At 59.0% G+C, this 16,889-nt stretch overlaps 1 protein-coding gene across 1 annotated transcript in view; it reads left to right on the forward strand.

Annotated features, from left to right (window-relative positions):
* Positions 1-1,302: 1,302 nt before the first annotated feature.
* The window catches only part of Wnt3a (Wnt family member 3A), a 31,937-nt gene continuing 16,350 nt past the window's right edge, over positions 1,303-16,889 (forward strand). The window contains exons 1-2 of the mRNA XM_063232161.1: positions 1,303-1,538; positions 11,233-11,474. Coding sequence (XP_063088231.1) covers positions 1,468-1,538; positions 11,233-11,474 — 313 coding nt within the window. The 5' untranslated portion in view covers positions 1,303-1,467. The remainder of the gene's footprint in view (positions 1,539-11,232; positions 11,475-16,889) is intronic.

A 16,889-nucleotide genomic window follows, 5' to 3' on the forward strand; every position in this document is an offset into this window, starting at 1 on the left:
CGGCACCACTGGGTTCCCCAAACGACGCGGACCGGGCCTCCGCGGCAAAGCTGGGGTGCAGCGGAGAGGAAGCGAGGGCTAGGCCAGGCCCCTCCCTGGACACCCCAGGATCGCCCAAGTCAAACTAAGGGCAGGGTTTTCACGGAGAGAGGGAACCCAGCCGGCCTCAGGCAAATGACTCAGAGACCTGCGCTCTCGGAACTCGGCCGTCTCCGGGCACAGGCTCGGGGTGCGCTAGGCCTGGGCACGCAGAGGAGGCGCGGGACTGAAGCGGCCCCTCGTGGGAAGGGGCTGGGCGCAGGCTCGAACGGACAGGCCAGCGCCCACGCTTTCTGCGCGGGGCACACGACTGCGGGACTGGGGCTGCCTTGCGGCTCTTGGACCGCGCGAGACCTCAGCCGTGGACCGCGCTCCACTCCGCCCATGGACACGACTCCTGGGCCCCTGCAGTGCTTCCAGGAGCCCCAGGCAGAAGCTGGGGACGACTAGGACCTCATCTTGCCCTCCCCAAATTACACAACTCCCAGGCGACCAGGAACAGGCAAATGACTCAGAGACCAGGAATTGGCCGAACTGCAGGTGACCTTGGAGAAGTCGCCTTCCCTGCTCCTTCAGCACCGAACCCCCGCCAAAAGGGTCCAGAACCAGGGCCGGTAGTTGCAACTTCCCGCGCCACAACCAGCATTCGCAGTGCGGGGCGAAATGGATGGAGGTATCGATCCCTGTCCCAGACAGAGCCCGAACTCCTGGGACGACCTGGGACGCTGGGCTGCACCTTAATCGCTCCAGGTACCCACTGTGGTGCTTGTCTGGGGCCTGCAGGGCGCAGCCCGACTGTCCGCCTTACACAAACATTTCCCCGGGGCGAGGCAAGGGGTGTGAGCGTGCCGGTGCTCAAGCGCTTGAGGGCAGGGACGGATGCGCAGGGCGCGACAAGAGCAAGTGGGGGCTGCGTCCTCCTCTTTGGGCGCAGGATCATGAACCCGCTCTTTCCAAGCCGCCAGGCCCGCGCTCAGCGCCCAGAGCCCAAGGCTCCCGCTCCCGCGCGCACCTGCGTACGCAGCAGCTGGCCCCTTCTGCGCGCCTCGCACACCTGCACCGCGCTCCTCGCGCCCGCGCTCCCACTCACCTGGCACCCCGAGCGCACCGTCTCAGGGGGCGGGAATCGGGCTCCAACGCTCAGGGCCCCGCCCGCGCGCTCCGCCCCAGCCCTGCGGGGCCCCGGGCCGGCGGGCGCCCCCCGCGGCGCTGCCCCGCCCCCGCCGCCCCGGGCCTCGGCCTGCCGCCCGGTCGCCGGCCCACCTGGCGCAGCGCCGCCCCCGGAGCCCGCGCACCGGCGCACATCCGCGCACCGGCGCACCCCGCGCACACCCGCGCACCGGTAACCCTCCAGCCAGCTTCTAGGGCCTGGTCCGCCAGGCGCCCGCGCTCCCTGGGCGGACCCCGGCCTGCGCGCCCTAGCCGGCGATGGCTCCACTTGGATACTTCTTGGTGCTGTGCAGCCTGAGGCCAGCGCTAGGCAGTTACCCGATCTGGTGGTGAGTACACCCAGGGCAGGGCCCGCAGCCGTCCCAGGGCAGGCCCTGATCCCCGCGCGCGCCCCCACTTGGCCCTGTTCGAGTCGAGTCTGGGACGCGAGTGGCAGAGCTTCCGGGGATCCTAGTTCCCCTGACCTGGGGAGAGGGGTGGTGGAGATCCCAGCCGTCCAGGTGTCTGGGCAGGGAAAGGGGAACCAGGGCGCAAAGACCAGGCTACGGGCGGTACAAGAGGGCGAGCGGGGCCTCGCGGAGAGGAGGCAGAGTCGCGCGAGTTCTTCGGAGGGACCATTTCGCGCACACGCGCGCGCGCGCACGGTTTAAAACAAAGTCGGTGGGACAAGACCAAACAGCTCGAGAAGCAGTTACGTAAAGACACCCGGGCCGGGGGAGTGGCGGGGAGCGGCGGTGCGGGGCCAGACCGGCCCGTGCCTCCCCGCCGTCGCCATCCTGGTGCGGGGTCCCCGGAGCGCGCTCCGCGAGTGAGAGGCGCGGAGTGCAAAATCGTAGGTGGGTTCAAGGGGGACCCCAGAGTTATCGCCGAGACAGGGCCGTGCCGCGCGGCTCCGCGCCGCGCCCTCCCCTTCGGCCGAGGCGCACAGTGGTGAGACCTTCCGGAGTACGGGTACGCAGTGCAGATGAACCAAAAGCCTCCCCTGCGCACACCTCGGAAGAGGACAGGCGATCATTCCCCTGGACAGTCGGTGGTCCAGAGCCCTCGCCGCCACCACACGAGGGTCTCAGTGGCTCCTACGCTAGGGTGCCTAGACCCCAGCACACAGGAATGCTGGCGCCAAGGGCCAGAGACCGGGACAGAAGCCTCCCTACAAACGTGCACGCTCCCCCACCCGGGAGCCCCCTCCGACGGCTTGCCTGGAATTATAATAATTACGCCAAGGGGAAGGGGGGACGCAGTTACCCGGAGTACATCTAATCCGATAATAATTTTTCTCTTCGAGATGGTTTAGGAGAGGAGCCGCCTAGCTCAGGGTGGGGAAGGGAGGGCGGGCAGCTCAGAGCCGGCAGGAGGTCTGGGAGAGGCTTCGGAGCGGCAGAGGCACGCCTGGGACTCCAACCCGTGGGACCCCATGTGCCCCACGGCCCCGCGGCCTGCCAAGCGTCCGGAGGACATGCGTGCCCTGGGGTGCGGGGGTACCCACACGGGTCACACTGGCCTGGCCGCGGGCCACCGGACAGCGGCCATGGAGCCCAGCAGGCTGCGCTCCTGACCTGGCTTCTAATTAGACTCTACCGCCGCTGCGCATTCAGGGCCACGGGAAACGCCCAGCCCTGTACTCCTTTTGTCACCAGGCTGCGGGATACCTGCGCGCTGAGACGTTTGACCCTAGAGTTCAAGAAGGGGGTTCTTGGCCTTGCACATCCGCCCCATGCTTGAATAGCACCCCTTACACAGAGCTGTCCCACCAGGAAAGGGCAAGAAAAGCAGGGCAGAAGTGAGGCCCCTAACCTCACTGCCCCAAGTCGCTGTAACACTGTTGTCTGGAGCTGAGATTCAAAGCCCACAGGTCCTAAAGGGCAGTTGGCAGGGCCTGCAGACCGTGCCCCCACCTGCATTGTTCTGCAGTCTCACACCTAACGCAGCTTCCTGAGAAGGGGCCCCAGAGACAACTGCCTGGGGTCAGAACCCAGGCTGCTGGTGCCCCAGGAAGACCAGGTGGGGATGATGCTGTCCCCAGTGAGGGCACCCCAGCCATCAGGGAGCAGGCACAACAGCAACAGGACATCCTTGGCACCAAAATCACACTGTCCTTTTTGAATATCCTCTTTCTCCCAGGCCACACCTCAGGGCCACATTCCTGCTGACTCCCCATGTAGAGGGCATGCAGGGCTGGAAGGGCACTTTGGCCACTGGACGCAGGGCTGCCCTTGTGTGTACCTTCAGCCTCCTCCCCAGTAAAGCCCAGCTCCCAGCCCACTCTGCATACAAAAGTGAGAGTGACTGCAGGAGCCTCCTCACCTGGGAAGCAGAGGCAGGAAGCTGCTCCATTGGGGAGCAGTTAGTCTTTGAAATTGCTGTGGCTCTTGAAGTGAGGGAGGGAGAGGAGATGTTGCCACCTACTGTGACCACTGCAGGGCTTAGAGGGGCACATCTGCACTGGGGCGACCTCTGGGGTCAAAGATCCCAGGGCACAGTGAGGACTGGCTGTCCTCAGCAAGACTAGGTCCATCCAGAGTTGTGCAAACCTCCAAAAACATCCTTGTGGGCACCTCAGTGACAGGAGCCCAGACCAGGAAGCCTTGGCTTGCTCCTTCTGTGGCCCATCCCTCCCGATGAAATGAGGACCAGACCTGGGGTCTGTAGGAGCTCAGTGCCTGAGGACTCAGAGCTAGTGGGCATCTAGGTATACTCTGGGCCCTCCATCCTTCCTCACTTCACCCCAGGTGAGGCTGGAGCTCTCCCCTCTTCTCTGGGTCAGAGCCCATCCAGGGCAAGCTGTTGACTTCATTCCCTTTTAAATTCCTCTGCACTTCCTGTGGCCACCTCCTCCTCCTGAGCAGGGGGCTACTGCACCCACCACAGGTGGACAGAGGACTGACGGATGGACAGACAGAAGGCCCTGTGTGCCAGTCTGTGCCCACAATGGGGAACAGCCTTCCCAGAAGCCTCGGTTGCTGAAGGGCCCTGCCTATGGGCCTCAGGGTGGGAAAGAGAGGGCACAGAGCCCCTACAACTGGGAGAGGGCCCAGGAGAGCGGGCAGGGTGAGCAGATGAGCTCAGCTGGGCAAGGCATCTGGGTCCTCCAGGACAGACAGCCAGGGCTCCCTTCCCCTCCTGAGATCCCCCTTAAGCCTGCACCCCAAAGCCTGCCTGATCTGCCCTGCTCTTCTTTCTGAGCATATCTGCTCTGTACCAAGTTCCTCTGTAGTTGTGTCCCTGTCCCTGTTCTCTGTCTCTGTTCTTGGTCTCTCCCTGTCTCTCAGTTTCTCTCTCTGCCTTGAAATCACTGAGCTTGGTAACCAGTATCTAAAATCTATGACATGAGAGAAACCAAGGTACCCAGCCTACCCTGCTGGTCTCCAGGGCAGGGATCTCATTCTGGGCCAGGTCTGGCAATCTGGACCGGCAACAGTGAGACTTTACAGGGAACCATCGGAGATGGCCAGGGGAGAGGCTTGGCCCTGGCTGGCCTCTTTCCTTGTCTGCACAAGCCTCTTCGCACAGTAACCAGGTGCTGGTGGATGTGATCCATAAACTCAGGGGGACAGTAAAGCTTGATGGTCCCTTCACCAACTAGCCTCCTGTCGCAGACCTCAGCATGGGGGACAGTGCTGCATGGCCTGGAGTGGAGACAGACTCGGGTTGTCACCCCACCTGTGGCTCCCTTGCCACAGAGCCCACCTGTGAGGGATGGGTCACTGCTGTGAAGAGGAAGGTGTGGCACAGGGCAGCCTGAGATGGCAGTGTCCGTGCATTTTACCAGGATGAAATGGAAGTGACCACGGATGAGCCCTCCCTGGCTCTGTGAGAGCCTCCCTGGAAACTGCCACTGGGCCCAGAGTATGCAGCAGTGGGGAGACAGGGCCACCCGCTGAGAAGCAGAGACCCCCACAGGCACTCTACCCAATGGGCTAGCAGTGGTGCCTGGGAGGCCATGTGCTGTGGCAACTGAGGCTGATGGAGGGTGCTGAACGTGCCTGGAGCCCCACCCTGCCCGAAGAGTGCCGCAGATGTAGTAAAGGGATGGTGGCTCCTTGGTGAGCGACCCAGACTGAACCCCGTAGGGCTGACTGCAGGGCACACAGGTGTGGCCAACCCTACCCTAACCCTTCCTGGCTCCACCCTGCCCCATGCCTCAGTTGCCGGAGGTGGGGGGGCCATCGGTGCATAGACCAGAGGTGAATCAGACGCTGTGAGATTCAGGCATAGCACCAGGCCGGGTGTGAGTTCGCCCTTCATGTCACCATCCCCTCCACCTTGCTGCCCCCCAGGGCTCCCCAGGTGACACCCTGGAGGTGTCTCACACATGCTGCTTCCACCCCCCCGCCCCCCACCCCCGCTGGAACGTGCTGTTGCTGCTGCCGTCCGGGACGCTGCAAATCCATGGCCGCCCGGCGTGGCAGCCTCACCGCCTGCTGGGACTCGCTCAAAATATGTGTCAGTAATCCCGCACAGCCTGGCCTGGGGCTAGACGGGCTAGACGGGTGCTGGGGCCGGCCCCTCCCGCACAGACGCTGCTCAGAGTGAGCACCGATGAAAAGCGGCCGGGCCATGTCACTGGGAGTGCTATGGGGCTCATACTGGGCTGGGCTCCAGGCACCAGAGCTGTGTCCTTTGCACTGTGGGGATCCCTGGGCTCAGGGATGGCAGCTCAGAACCAGACCAGGGCTGCCTGAGCCAGACCTCCAGCCCCAGCTTGGGCAGAGCCACATCCCTGCTCTGGATCCTGCTCACTCACCGTGCCAGCCAGGATGAGAGAAGATGGGCAAGGCACTGTGCCACTCAGTGCAAAGGGAGGTGTCAGCGCCAGGCCCGGGGGTGTTCGAGGGCCCTGGAGCGGGCAGCCCCCAAGACCTGTTGGCAGAAGTGACCAGGCCGCTCTGTCAAACGAGGGCCTGCCTGTTCCAGCCATCCCCGTAGAGGTGGGGGCCTCATTTCACAAGTGGGAAACTGAGACCCAGAGGGGAAAGGATGTCTTAGGGATCCAGGGATGAGCCCCAGTCAGATCCAGCTGGGACCACAGCCCGAATGTCTTGCAGACCTCCCTGCCTGCAGACTAGCTGGTCCCACGCCTGCTCTAGGAGCTCTCAGGCGCTGGCTGGGCAGACACAGTGAAGTGTCCTACACATGAGTTTCCCAACATTGAGAGTTCACCCAAAGACCTTGCTAACACTATGGTGATGTGTAAGGATCTGCAGCCCTGAGACCCTGATCCTACCACAGGACACAGTGCAGGCCGTGCCCAGTGCAGCAGGGCTGTCCCTTCCCCAAGCCTCTGCCTCGTACATCCGCTGACTGCAGCCATTGCTGCCTTGGGCAGCGGAAGGGTCAGGAGGAGCCATGGGGCCAAACAGAAGTGGAGGCCTGGGCTCGGAGCCTGGGCCAGCCTCCTTCCTCTGCGTGTCACAGCCAGTGTCTGCTGGATCCCTGGCCAGGTGCCCAGCCTTACAGTGGGACTGAGTGAAGGGAAAGGAAAACCATTAGTGCTGCGGGGGTGCAAACATGGCTTTCTTGGCTATGGGCCGGGAGATGGGTGCTTTCCGGACGGCTCTCCGCATGCTGTGGTAGCCTTCACGTACACTGTGTCTGCCAGGCAGCACTGTGAAAAGCAAGGTGGGCTGCATCTGTGACCCCACTGGACCATTCCAGCACAATTAGGGACGGCCGTTTCCATTCACCCTGAGTTGTGCTGTGCCCTTGGCTCAGAATCCTGCATGCTGCCTTCAAGGCTTGCTGTCTCCTGCACCTTTGGGACCTTTCTGCTGCTGACCTTGGTTGGCCCTGCGTCCACCATCCTTAGGGCTCTAACCCAAGGGCTCCAGCCCGAGTGCCTGGTTACACTGGCTGTCCCTTGGTGTGGAAAGGCCCTACAGAGTTGGACACAGGGAAAAGCACCTGTGAGACTGAGAGATGCCTTGGAGGTGGCAAGGTGCGCTCTGTTCTTTCTAGACATTCCCATCTGGGGACCCAGCGACAGCACAGTATAACAGCCATAAGGCAGTTAGAACCCAAGCTGCTCAGCCAGGCGGCAGCTACTTGTGGGGAATGCCCCCGCCTGCCAGGACACCATCTGCCACTGAAGGGTTGGCAGCTGGAAGGAGAAGGAATGAATTCCTCCCGGGGTGAATCACCACAGCCAGGTATAAAGAAATGGGTGCAGTAGGGCGGGCCGGGCTCCATGTCCCTGGGCCAGGGCAGCACCTGCCACCCCCAGGCAGGGGCCAGGCCTCCCAGGACCAGAAAGGTGGGATCTGGGGTATGAGTGGAGAATGACCCTGAGCCAGCATGCCAAGTCTCTGTGGGAGCAGCTGTCAGGAAGGCCTGCGTCCCTGGGAGACATTGGCTGTACTTTTGCACAGGAGCAGTTAGGGTGGGCGCTTGAGGCAGGTTTAAGGGGGTTCATGCATCTGCACAGGGTGGAGACCATGGGTGTTGGGCCCAGAGACACTGGGCAGAGGTCAGCACTTGAGTCCTTTGGCCCCCGTCCCTGTCCTCGCATCACCCTGGGCACCTGGCTTTTTGTAGGACCCTGGTACCTGCAGAGGGCAGGTGGCATTGTGCCCCAGGCTGACATTGTGAGTGGACACCCTGAGAGACAGTCGACAGGTGCAAGAGGACCTCATCTTCTGCATGGCATTGGATCTGTCAGTGCTGCTCTTGGACAGTGGCAGCTGGGCCTCCCTGGGAGGAGCCTGCTATCATTCAGGCATTGCTCACGAGGAAAACTGAGGCTCTAAAGTCCTACAGGGCAGGCCAGAGTAGCCCAGCCTTGGTAAGGTGGGAGTTCCCTCCTGACTTCTGTAATGGAGATGGCTGCATTGTGGCTGTAGTGCAGCCACCCTGCACCGTCCTGTGGCTGCATGGTGACTGCCCGTGAATGTGGTTTAACATGTACCATTTACATTAGACTTGCTCACCAATGCCATTTTTGCATGGACAAGAGCAGTGTGGACCCATCCTGCCATTGCACCTTGCTCGAGCGTTGAGCCTGGTCACATGGGAGGGGCTGGGAGGTCACTGAGACAGAGGAGATGCTGGGGTCAGATGGAATACGTGTACCTCTGCACAATGCTCTGTAGGTGGTGAGCAGAGCTGCGGGGAAGTGCGGGCTGCCTGGCTTAGTGGCACTGTGTCCCCAGAGCTCGTCCTTCCTGGCACTCGGTTGCACTCAGGTGCAAGTCCTCTCCCTCCAGCCCAAGGAACTCAGTGGATGTGGCCAGTTGGCCCACTGTGGACAGTGACTGCAGCTCAGCGTTTCTTGAGGCCAGAGCCGAGGAAGAGGCTGCCAGGCCTCCACCCTATGGCTAGGGACAAGTCCAGGTTCTCTGCTCCCTGCATTGTCCTTGGTTTGCAGTGTGGTGTCCATGTCTCAGAGCTGGCTTTGGTCTCTGATTACCTAGTGTGCACCAGTGTGTCTAATGCAGATTGTCTTGGCCTAATGTCCACCTGCCAGAGGCCCTGGCCTTTGGCCCAGTTCTGGCCTTGGTCTGGGTCGGCTGGGATGTGGCAAGGCGTCTCCCCAGGCCAGTGGAGCAGACACCTCCTCCAGATGTGAACGTCCCAGATACCCAGTGTGAATGCTGGAAAAGAGCCATGGGTGCTGTATCTGCCCCACCCCGCATGGGCAAGCAGGAGGGCTTTGTCTCCACCCTGATGGAGGTGATGCTGTGGCCGGATGGCTGTGCAAGGGACCTGGCTCTGGCACCTCAGTGCATCTGCTTGGTTTTCCCCTTGCTCCTGAGTGATGACCCAAGTAGTGCAGAGATCTGGAAGATCTGCAAATGTAGTGCTCACCTTGCCTCAGTTTCCTCTCGTGGTCAATGTGCCTGTGTCTCTTGGTTTCTGCGGTATCTCCTCCTGCACTTGTCCTTCGGGGACGTGAAGTGACAGTGCGGTACCCTGCCTGCCGAGTCCTCTCCTGTCCACCATGTCCTGACTACCTGCAGGGCATCAGACTTTCCCAGGCTCTGTGTGTGCAGCAGATACCCAAGCAGTGGCCAACGTGGCTCCTGGAGAACAGGGCCTATGAGTCAGGCACCTCTGCTGGGACGGAGTGGGACCCTTGCTGACATCAGTTAGGGTGGTGGCCCTGTGACATCTGTGTTCTCTTGGTTTAGAAATATGAACCCTGTGGGCACTGGGGAAGTCTGGGACAGTGCTCCTCTGGTCTGGATTTTTACCTGAATCTTAATGATTTACTTGGTCTCAAGTTCCACCTGAAACCTAGAGCTCGGAGCTCTTGATGCAGAGGATCGGTGTGGGAAGCAGCCCTTGATCAGAGAAGCTGGGGGATGCCTCCTCCTCCATCCCTGGCCCCAAGGGGTCAGCTGAGAGGGGGCAAGCCCTGCAGAGGGGGCCAGATGCCTAGGAGCACTCTCTCTTGCTTGCCCTGGATATCATCCTGCCTGTTCCACACAGCTGGTGAGGCTGGAAGGAGGAGAGGGTGCTAGGCTGTGTCCAGCCGCAGCCAGAGAGGCCCTTGTGTGGGAGGTGAGGCTGCCAGCCTGAAACTGGACATGGCCCCTGCTAGTTTGGAGGCCAGGCCCTCTTTTTCTCCCTTGGAACTGAATCCTGCTTCCCACTCATGTATCCAGGTCAGCAAACATTTAGTAACTAAAAATTCCCTCCTTGCAGAGGAGTTTCCTGGGAGTAACCAGAGAGAGAGAGGACAGGCTGAGCCTCAGGGGGTGGCTATGAACTTGGACACAGACACCCACATGCTCAGGGCCCAGCCACTGCTTCAGCCCACACAGTGGTCTCAGCACACCCAGCCCCCCATGCTCTGTCGCTGATGTCAGCTCATCCCTGGGTTTATGGGTCCCTGAAGGAAGTCTGCAGGGACAGAAAGCATGTCCCTGCCTACAACAGGCACCCAGGCCTAGGCACTGGGACAGTGGCCATGAGCCTTGGTCCTGGCTCTCTGGGCTGTGATTTGGAAACAGTGACCTGATCCCTCCCCAATCCATCCCCACCTCTGTTGGGGAGGACTGAGAAAGAAGCCAGAGATGTGGTGAGACTCCTGCAGAGGCTGAGGGTGGCTCTGCTCCTAGCTTTCTGTTGGTAGAGATCATGGTGTAGGGTGTGTGTGGGGTGAGGGGCAAGCACGAGGTCAGCCAGCACACGGGGCTTCCTCCCCATCTAGCCTCAGTCGCCCATCCTCTATCTCATCTTTCCTATGGCCCTGTGCCTGTGAAAAGAGCTTTTCTTCTGCCCTACCAAGCCTCCATTCAGATGACACCTAGGGACCCCATGAGGTACTTCCAGCACCCTTGTGGGCTCCCAGGGGCTCCCTGCACTCAGAGAGGTGGTGTGAGCCATGTCCACCCACATGACCCCAACCGTGCCAGGGCTTGCCTGTGGGATGCCCAGTGGACTTGGGAGGGGATGCCTGGCCACTGACCACATCCAGCTAGCAGGGGAGGGCCACAGGCAGCTGGACCTGAGAAGCTCTTTCCACCTTGGCCTGAGCCGGGACAGAAGCTGTGAGGTCATGCCCAGGACACTGCGCACAGGGACCGAGGGTGTCCAGGCAAATCCTGTCTGCCTGGAAGCAGACTGACTGTGCAGGTGATACTGACCACTGCGCTCCCGTGTGTCAGGGCCAGGGATGACCTGTAGTGACCAGAGGACATGTGTGTCACCTGCAATCGCTGTATGACTTTAGAGTGGATCAAGGGCCTGAGAGCCAAGTCCCTCAGCTCTGGAGACACCAAGCAGGGCCCCTCCCCATGTCTCTGGGGTGAACACTGGGCAGTGGAAAAAGCTAGGCCTGCTTCTCCCAGATGCCCAAAGCCTCCTGGACTGCCACCTCCCCCCCCCCCCCTTTATCATCAGCTCTGTGCCTACAGCTCCTGCTTTGGCCAACCTTGGCAGTAAGTCTGGGACCAAGTCCCAGGCTCACCTAAGCCCAGGAGTTCTTCCTGGTGGAGGTGGTGGCTCACTCCTTGGATGCAATTATCCCGGGTACAAGGCTGTGCTCTCCCTGGGAGGAGCCACATTTCTCTCCCACCTTCCCAGGTCCCTGGCTGTTGGGCCGCAGTTCTCCATGCTGGGCAGCCACCCGGTCCTCTGCGCCAGCATCCCTGGCCTGGTGCCCAAGCAGCTGCGCTTCTGTCGGAACTACGTGGACATCATGCCAGGCGTGGCCGAGGGTGTGAAGGTGGGCATCCAGGAGTGCCAGCACCAGTTCCGGGGCCGCCGCTGGAACTGCACCACCGTCAACGACAGCCTCGCCATCTTTGGGCCGGTGCTCGACAGAGGTATTGGGGTCCTGGGGGGATAAATGCCCGTGGGGTAGCCTGGGGCATGTGCGACTGCGCCCTGGTTCAGAGGCAGCTTTTGTTGTTCTCAAAGCTGGCTGAGCAAAACAGTGACCACCCATGGGACTCCAACCTGCAAATCCCTGGGACCTCAAGTCCTGGCTCGAGGCCAGAGACAGAGAGACACTGACAGAGAGAGGGCGGGAGCAGGAGACACCGACTGCCCACCCTGCCGACTCTCCGCCAGTCCACTCTCATCACTTCCTGCAAGTGTAATTATGCCCAGCAGGGTGTGGCAGCGTTAGCCTAGTGCCAGCACCTGGGGAGGCAGGGGGATTTCAACTTCAACACCATCTGAACAATTTAATATCTTAAAGAGACCCTCTCTTAAAAACTGAAAGAAAGGACTGGGATGTAGCTCAGTGCTGGACCGTTGGTTCAGTCCCCGGTACAGGAAAAGCAGACCTAGTCCCCACACGTATGACAGAGCTGGCTTCTTCACAGAGCACTGTAGCCTCAGGCGCCCCCAAACTGCAGCACCCGGCAGCACTTTGGTCCTCTTCACAGCTGACTGCTGCTCCATGTGGAGGGACCACCTGCTTTCAAGGCTTTGTGTACATAATCAGGCTTGGAGTCGCTGGGTCTTACACTGGTTCTGACTGAGTTGTTAGGCAAATTGATGCAAGGTGGGTGCGCTGTGGTGTTTGTGGTATCGGGTGGCCAGTGACACTGACTGCATGTGTCCTCAGAGACACAGAGACTCCAGGCCCCTGCCTGCTTCCAGCTGAGCTCTTTTTGTTACAGAGCTGGGCATTCCTGTGGTTCCCCAGTGCCAGACACCCTCAGACGAGAGTTGCACAAATGCTGCATCCGTGGTGGGGCTGCCTTTTTGCCTGCGCTGATGGCCTTGCTGCGCCATGTCTAGCTCCGCTGCTGTTGCGGAAAGCAAGCATTGCCCAGTCAAAAATCATGAGGCCTTGCGGTTTTCCCTGCAAGTTTAATGGTGCACTGGCATCTGGCCACGTGGAGTTAGTGTTTGTGGGGATATCTGGTCAGCACCCGGCCCTGGGCACTGCAGCTTCAGACACGTTTCCAAGTTGGGAGTCAGCTGGTGGGTGCGTGGCAGTGTCTGCTTTCCGAGACTGTTTGGTCTGTGTGGGGGCCTCTTGACTCTCTGTAAAGTTTAGGCCCAGATTTCCATTCCTAGGGGAAGAGGACTGTCATGGATGTGATGGCCGTGTGGAGGTTGCAGCTGCTCTGATGTGCAGCCTGCGGGTGTCCTGACCAGACCCATTCTCTCATTCCGAAAGGCCTCCTGGTCTCTACTCCTTCACTGAGGAGCTGCGAGCTTTGTTGCTTTTGATGCTGTTGGAAGTGAGTTGCTCTCTTACTTTTGTTCCTGGATGGTGTCTTGACATCCTGGGTGCACCTCTCATCCATGTCTCCCTGGCTTCCTTCTGGGGTCACCAGCCAGCCCCCTCCTCGACACATGCCCCTGCCTCCGTCCAGACCCAGCCCCTAGCCTTCTGGTGGTTTGAAGCCCCTGCCTCTGAGCCACGGCTCCTGCCAGAGTGACTGTTGCTCCTGGCTCTGCCCCTCTGTCCATGGCCCTCTTTTCCTCCCACCCTCCAGCCACAGGCTGCAGTTTATGCGTCACTGCCGTTCCTGCACCTGGACTCCCAGGTGACAGCCCTCACAGGTGGGGCTGTCCAGAGGTGCCATAGTCAGAGGGTGCAGCTTCATGAGTGGGGAAGGGGCTCCTGTGAAATGGATCCAGGGACCACTGTGTCCCACTGTACAGGCAGGGAAGGGCATCTGTGACCAGGAAGCCAGAGCCTGCTGGGCCTTGTCCCCAGGACAGTGACAGAATCTGTCGCGTGTCCCTGGCCCAGGCAAGGGTCCTTTTGTCCAGAGCAGCCAGGCTTCTCCTGCTACCCCCACCCCCTAGTGCAAGGCAGCTCAGCTGGCCTGGCCTACAGACACCCTAGAAGGAAGGGATGGCCCTGCTGTGGCCCGGTGGCCAGGACATGAAGCACAGAGAAGGGAGGCCTGGCTGTGGCTGCTGGCATTGGCTGGGGGTCTGCTGAGGAGTCCCCAGGGTACTTGGTGCACGGGACCAGCCTAACCCTGCAGGGCTGGTGTTGGCACTGGTGGCTGCACCTGTGGCCTTCACAGCTGCCTGAAGGGGGAGGATCCTGGCAGCCTGCACTGCACAGCTTCAGGCAGTCCTCACCCTGGTGATGCCTTCGGGGTCACAGTCACTGCTGCATGACGTAGGTCCGTAGGGTGGTGTGAGGTGCATGATGTGCATGTGTGGAGTGCACGTATGCACGCGTGCCCATGTGCAGCTGCATCCAGGCGGTAATGCACTTGTGGTTTGGAAGTGTGCTTGCATGCATGCATGTGTTCACGTGCTTGCATGTGTGTGTCTGTGGTGCGCACATGCATGGTGTCACGTGCCACACCTGCATGGAGGCCCAGAGAGCAAGTGACTCCAGAGCCAATGGAGGCCAAGGCCTCCCCAACAGATGAGGACAAAACAAGGGAACTGGGGAGGATGCCAGGAGCCATGCTGGTGGCCAGGGGGCTGTGCCAAGGGGTCAGGAGGAGCACCGTCAACCCGGCATGTTGGGGTATGCAGGCCTCATTGCCACCACCCCCACCACCAGGCACACAAGGAAAGACAGCCCACAGCCCAGCATCAGTGAGCCCCGTGCTCTACGTGCAGCCCTCTCTGTTCATGGCTGTGTGATATTCCACTGTGAAGTAGACCATGTGCTGTGGTCCACCACCATTTGGCAACAGTGGGTTGTGCACTTCTTGCCTATTGTGAATCATGCTGCCTTCACATGGAGACTTGTTTTCCTCATCCTCAGAGTTCTGTTTAATGTTTTAGGCCCAGATGAGATTTCCTAAAGCTGCTGCAGTACTGTTCACGGCCCTTGGCAGAGCACAAGCCCCTTCCTTCCCCACAGCCTGCAGTGGCTGCCTGTCTGTCTGTCACTGGCTGACCTGGCACAGACAAAGGGCCATCCACTGAGTGGAAGAGTCCTGTATCTTATCCTGCACATACATCCCTTATCCAATACAGCACTTACAAATATATTCCTCCATCTGTGCATTTGATTGATTGATGGACTGATTTTAATTGCTTGTTTTGAGACAGCATCTCATTATGTAGCCCAGACTGACCTAGAAATCAAAGCAATTCCCTGTGTCAGCCTTCTGAGTGCTGGGATTACTGGTGTGCACCATCATTCCTGGCTCTTCTATGGGGTTTTTTCCTCTCTCTTGAGGATGCTCCTTGGAGGGCAAAAGTTTTTAACTTTAATGAAGTCCAATTCATCTATTTTTCTTCAGTAGTTTGGCTCTTGTCAGCATAGGAAAGAAACCACTGCCTAACCCAATATCACAAAGATTTGCTCTCATTCCATTTTCTTTAACCCTTCTGACTAGGTCTTTTTTCTTTTTTGAGTTATTTTGTATATGGTGTGAGATGGGGTCCAACTTCAGATATTCTTGCACCAGTTGTTGGAAAGAATATTCCCTTTACCATTGAATAGTCTTGGTGCCCTTGTATGTTGAACTGGGTTGATGTGGTGGCACACATCTGTGAGCCCAGCACTTGGGAAGCCAAGGCAGGAGGATCACCATAAGTTTGAGGCCAGCCTGGGCTACATAGTGACTCCAAGATCAACCTGGATACACAGTGAGATCCTGTCTCAAAAAGCAGAAAACAAACAAACAAACAAAAAAAAACCCCAAATCAGTTGGCTCTCTATGTATTCATGTGCTGTATGTGCTATTCCACGGTTCTTGTCTCCGTCTTCCTGTGTCTGTTTGTCTCTTGCTTTCTCTCTTCTTTTCAAATGCTCTACCATGGAGCTAAAATCCCCAGTCCTCCATCCTTTCATCCTTTGTTTAAAATTTTGAGACAGCGTCCTACTAACTTGCCCAGACTGGCCTCAGATATGTGATCCTCCTGCCTCAGTCTCCTGAACAACTGGGATTACAGGTGTGTATCTCAGTTGCCTGTATATAGTATGTTTTGAAATCAGAAAGTCAAGGCCTCCAACTTTATTCTTTTTTTTTTTTTTTTTTTTTTTTTTGGTATTGGGGATCAAACTCACAACCTCATGCTTGCCTCCAACTGTATTCTGATTTTCTCTTTATGTTGGTTATTTGAGGCCCCTTACAGTCCCGTGGGAACGTTACAATCAGCTTACCAAAAGAGCTCGGAATTTTTGGAACTGTGCTGGGTCTACCGGACACTGTGGGCCATACAATGTCAAGTCCTCTGGTCCAGTAGCCAGATCGAGTGCTCCGCAGCCTGGCTGAGGTCTGCGGGACCAACAGACCCTTTTCCAGATTTCTAGGGGTTTTCTCTGGAAGACACTGGGTCTGTGTTGCTTGCTTCCTCCTGGCCCCAGCGACCCCAAGGGCTGTGTGGCCTGGCAGCATGAGGCTGGGCCTCTCTCCTGCCCCTGTCTGGTGCCCACCATCCGGCACTGGCTGTTGGCCTGTCTGTGTCCAGGCTTTAGAAATCTGAGCATGAGGAGAGCCTTGTTCTCATAGGTAGAGAACATGGAAGAGTTCCATTACAATACTTTCAATGCTCTGACCTTTTATTTTTTGGATTTCTATGTGCCAAAAATCATACGACACTCTGTTACAGAAAAGCTCTCAGAGTCTGGCAGTGCAGACTTAGATCTGCTTTACTTTTTTTAGTCTGGGTCTCAAGATGTTGCCCAGGCTGATCTCCACCTTGGGGGTGAGTGTGCCCCAGAATCTGGGACCACAGGCATTTCCTCCACTTCTGGTTTCCAGCTTCCAATGTAGAGGAAGACTTGCCCTGTCGCAAGTCAGTTATTCAGAGCAGCACCGCCATGATCCCTGGTACTTCCCCCTGCCCCGGGCAAGAGGCCAGAGTTGGAGCCATCTCACTGGGGTGTGTTGCTGGAGCTCACGGGTCCCTGTAGGCAGAGCAGCTACTGTGTGCAGAGGAGCTGCAGGAGGAGCGCAGAGAGTTGTGTGCTGGGGCTCCCGGGAGGGCCTCTCACAGGTCCTTTGGGACCAACCTGCAAGGGCCTCCTTCCTGCTTCTGTGTAGGCTCCCGAGATGGCCCCTGGCCGGACTGCTGGGGCAGCTGTAGTCTGTGACAGTCTGGCTTTGCCCCCATGTAGAGGAGAGGCCTGTGGCAGAGTTCAGAGAGGGTGACCAGAGCCCTGTGCTGCTGGGGTGCGCCTGGAGGGGACCAGGCTGAAGCCCCAAGGCTGCCCCACTGCATCTGCATCAGAAGTGGGTGAGGGGTTGTCAGTTGGGGGGCTCCTCATAGTGTGGCAGGCTCTTGTGCCTGCCAAACTCTTCCAGTCCAACACTGAGCAGCCCAACACTGTGGGACCCCAGGCATTGTCC

This window comes from Cavia porcellus, unplaced genomic scaffold (assembly GCF_034190915.1).
Source record: "Cavia porcellus strain 051 isolate PalLab524CR breed Dunkin Hartley unplaced genomic scaffold, mCavPor4.1 scaffold_21, whole genome shotgun sequence".
In the NCBI taxonomy this organism is placed as follows: Eukaryota; Metazoa; Chordata; class Mammalia; order Rodentia; family Caviidae; genus Cavia; species Cavia porcellus.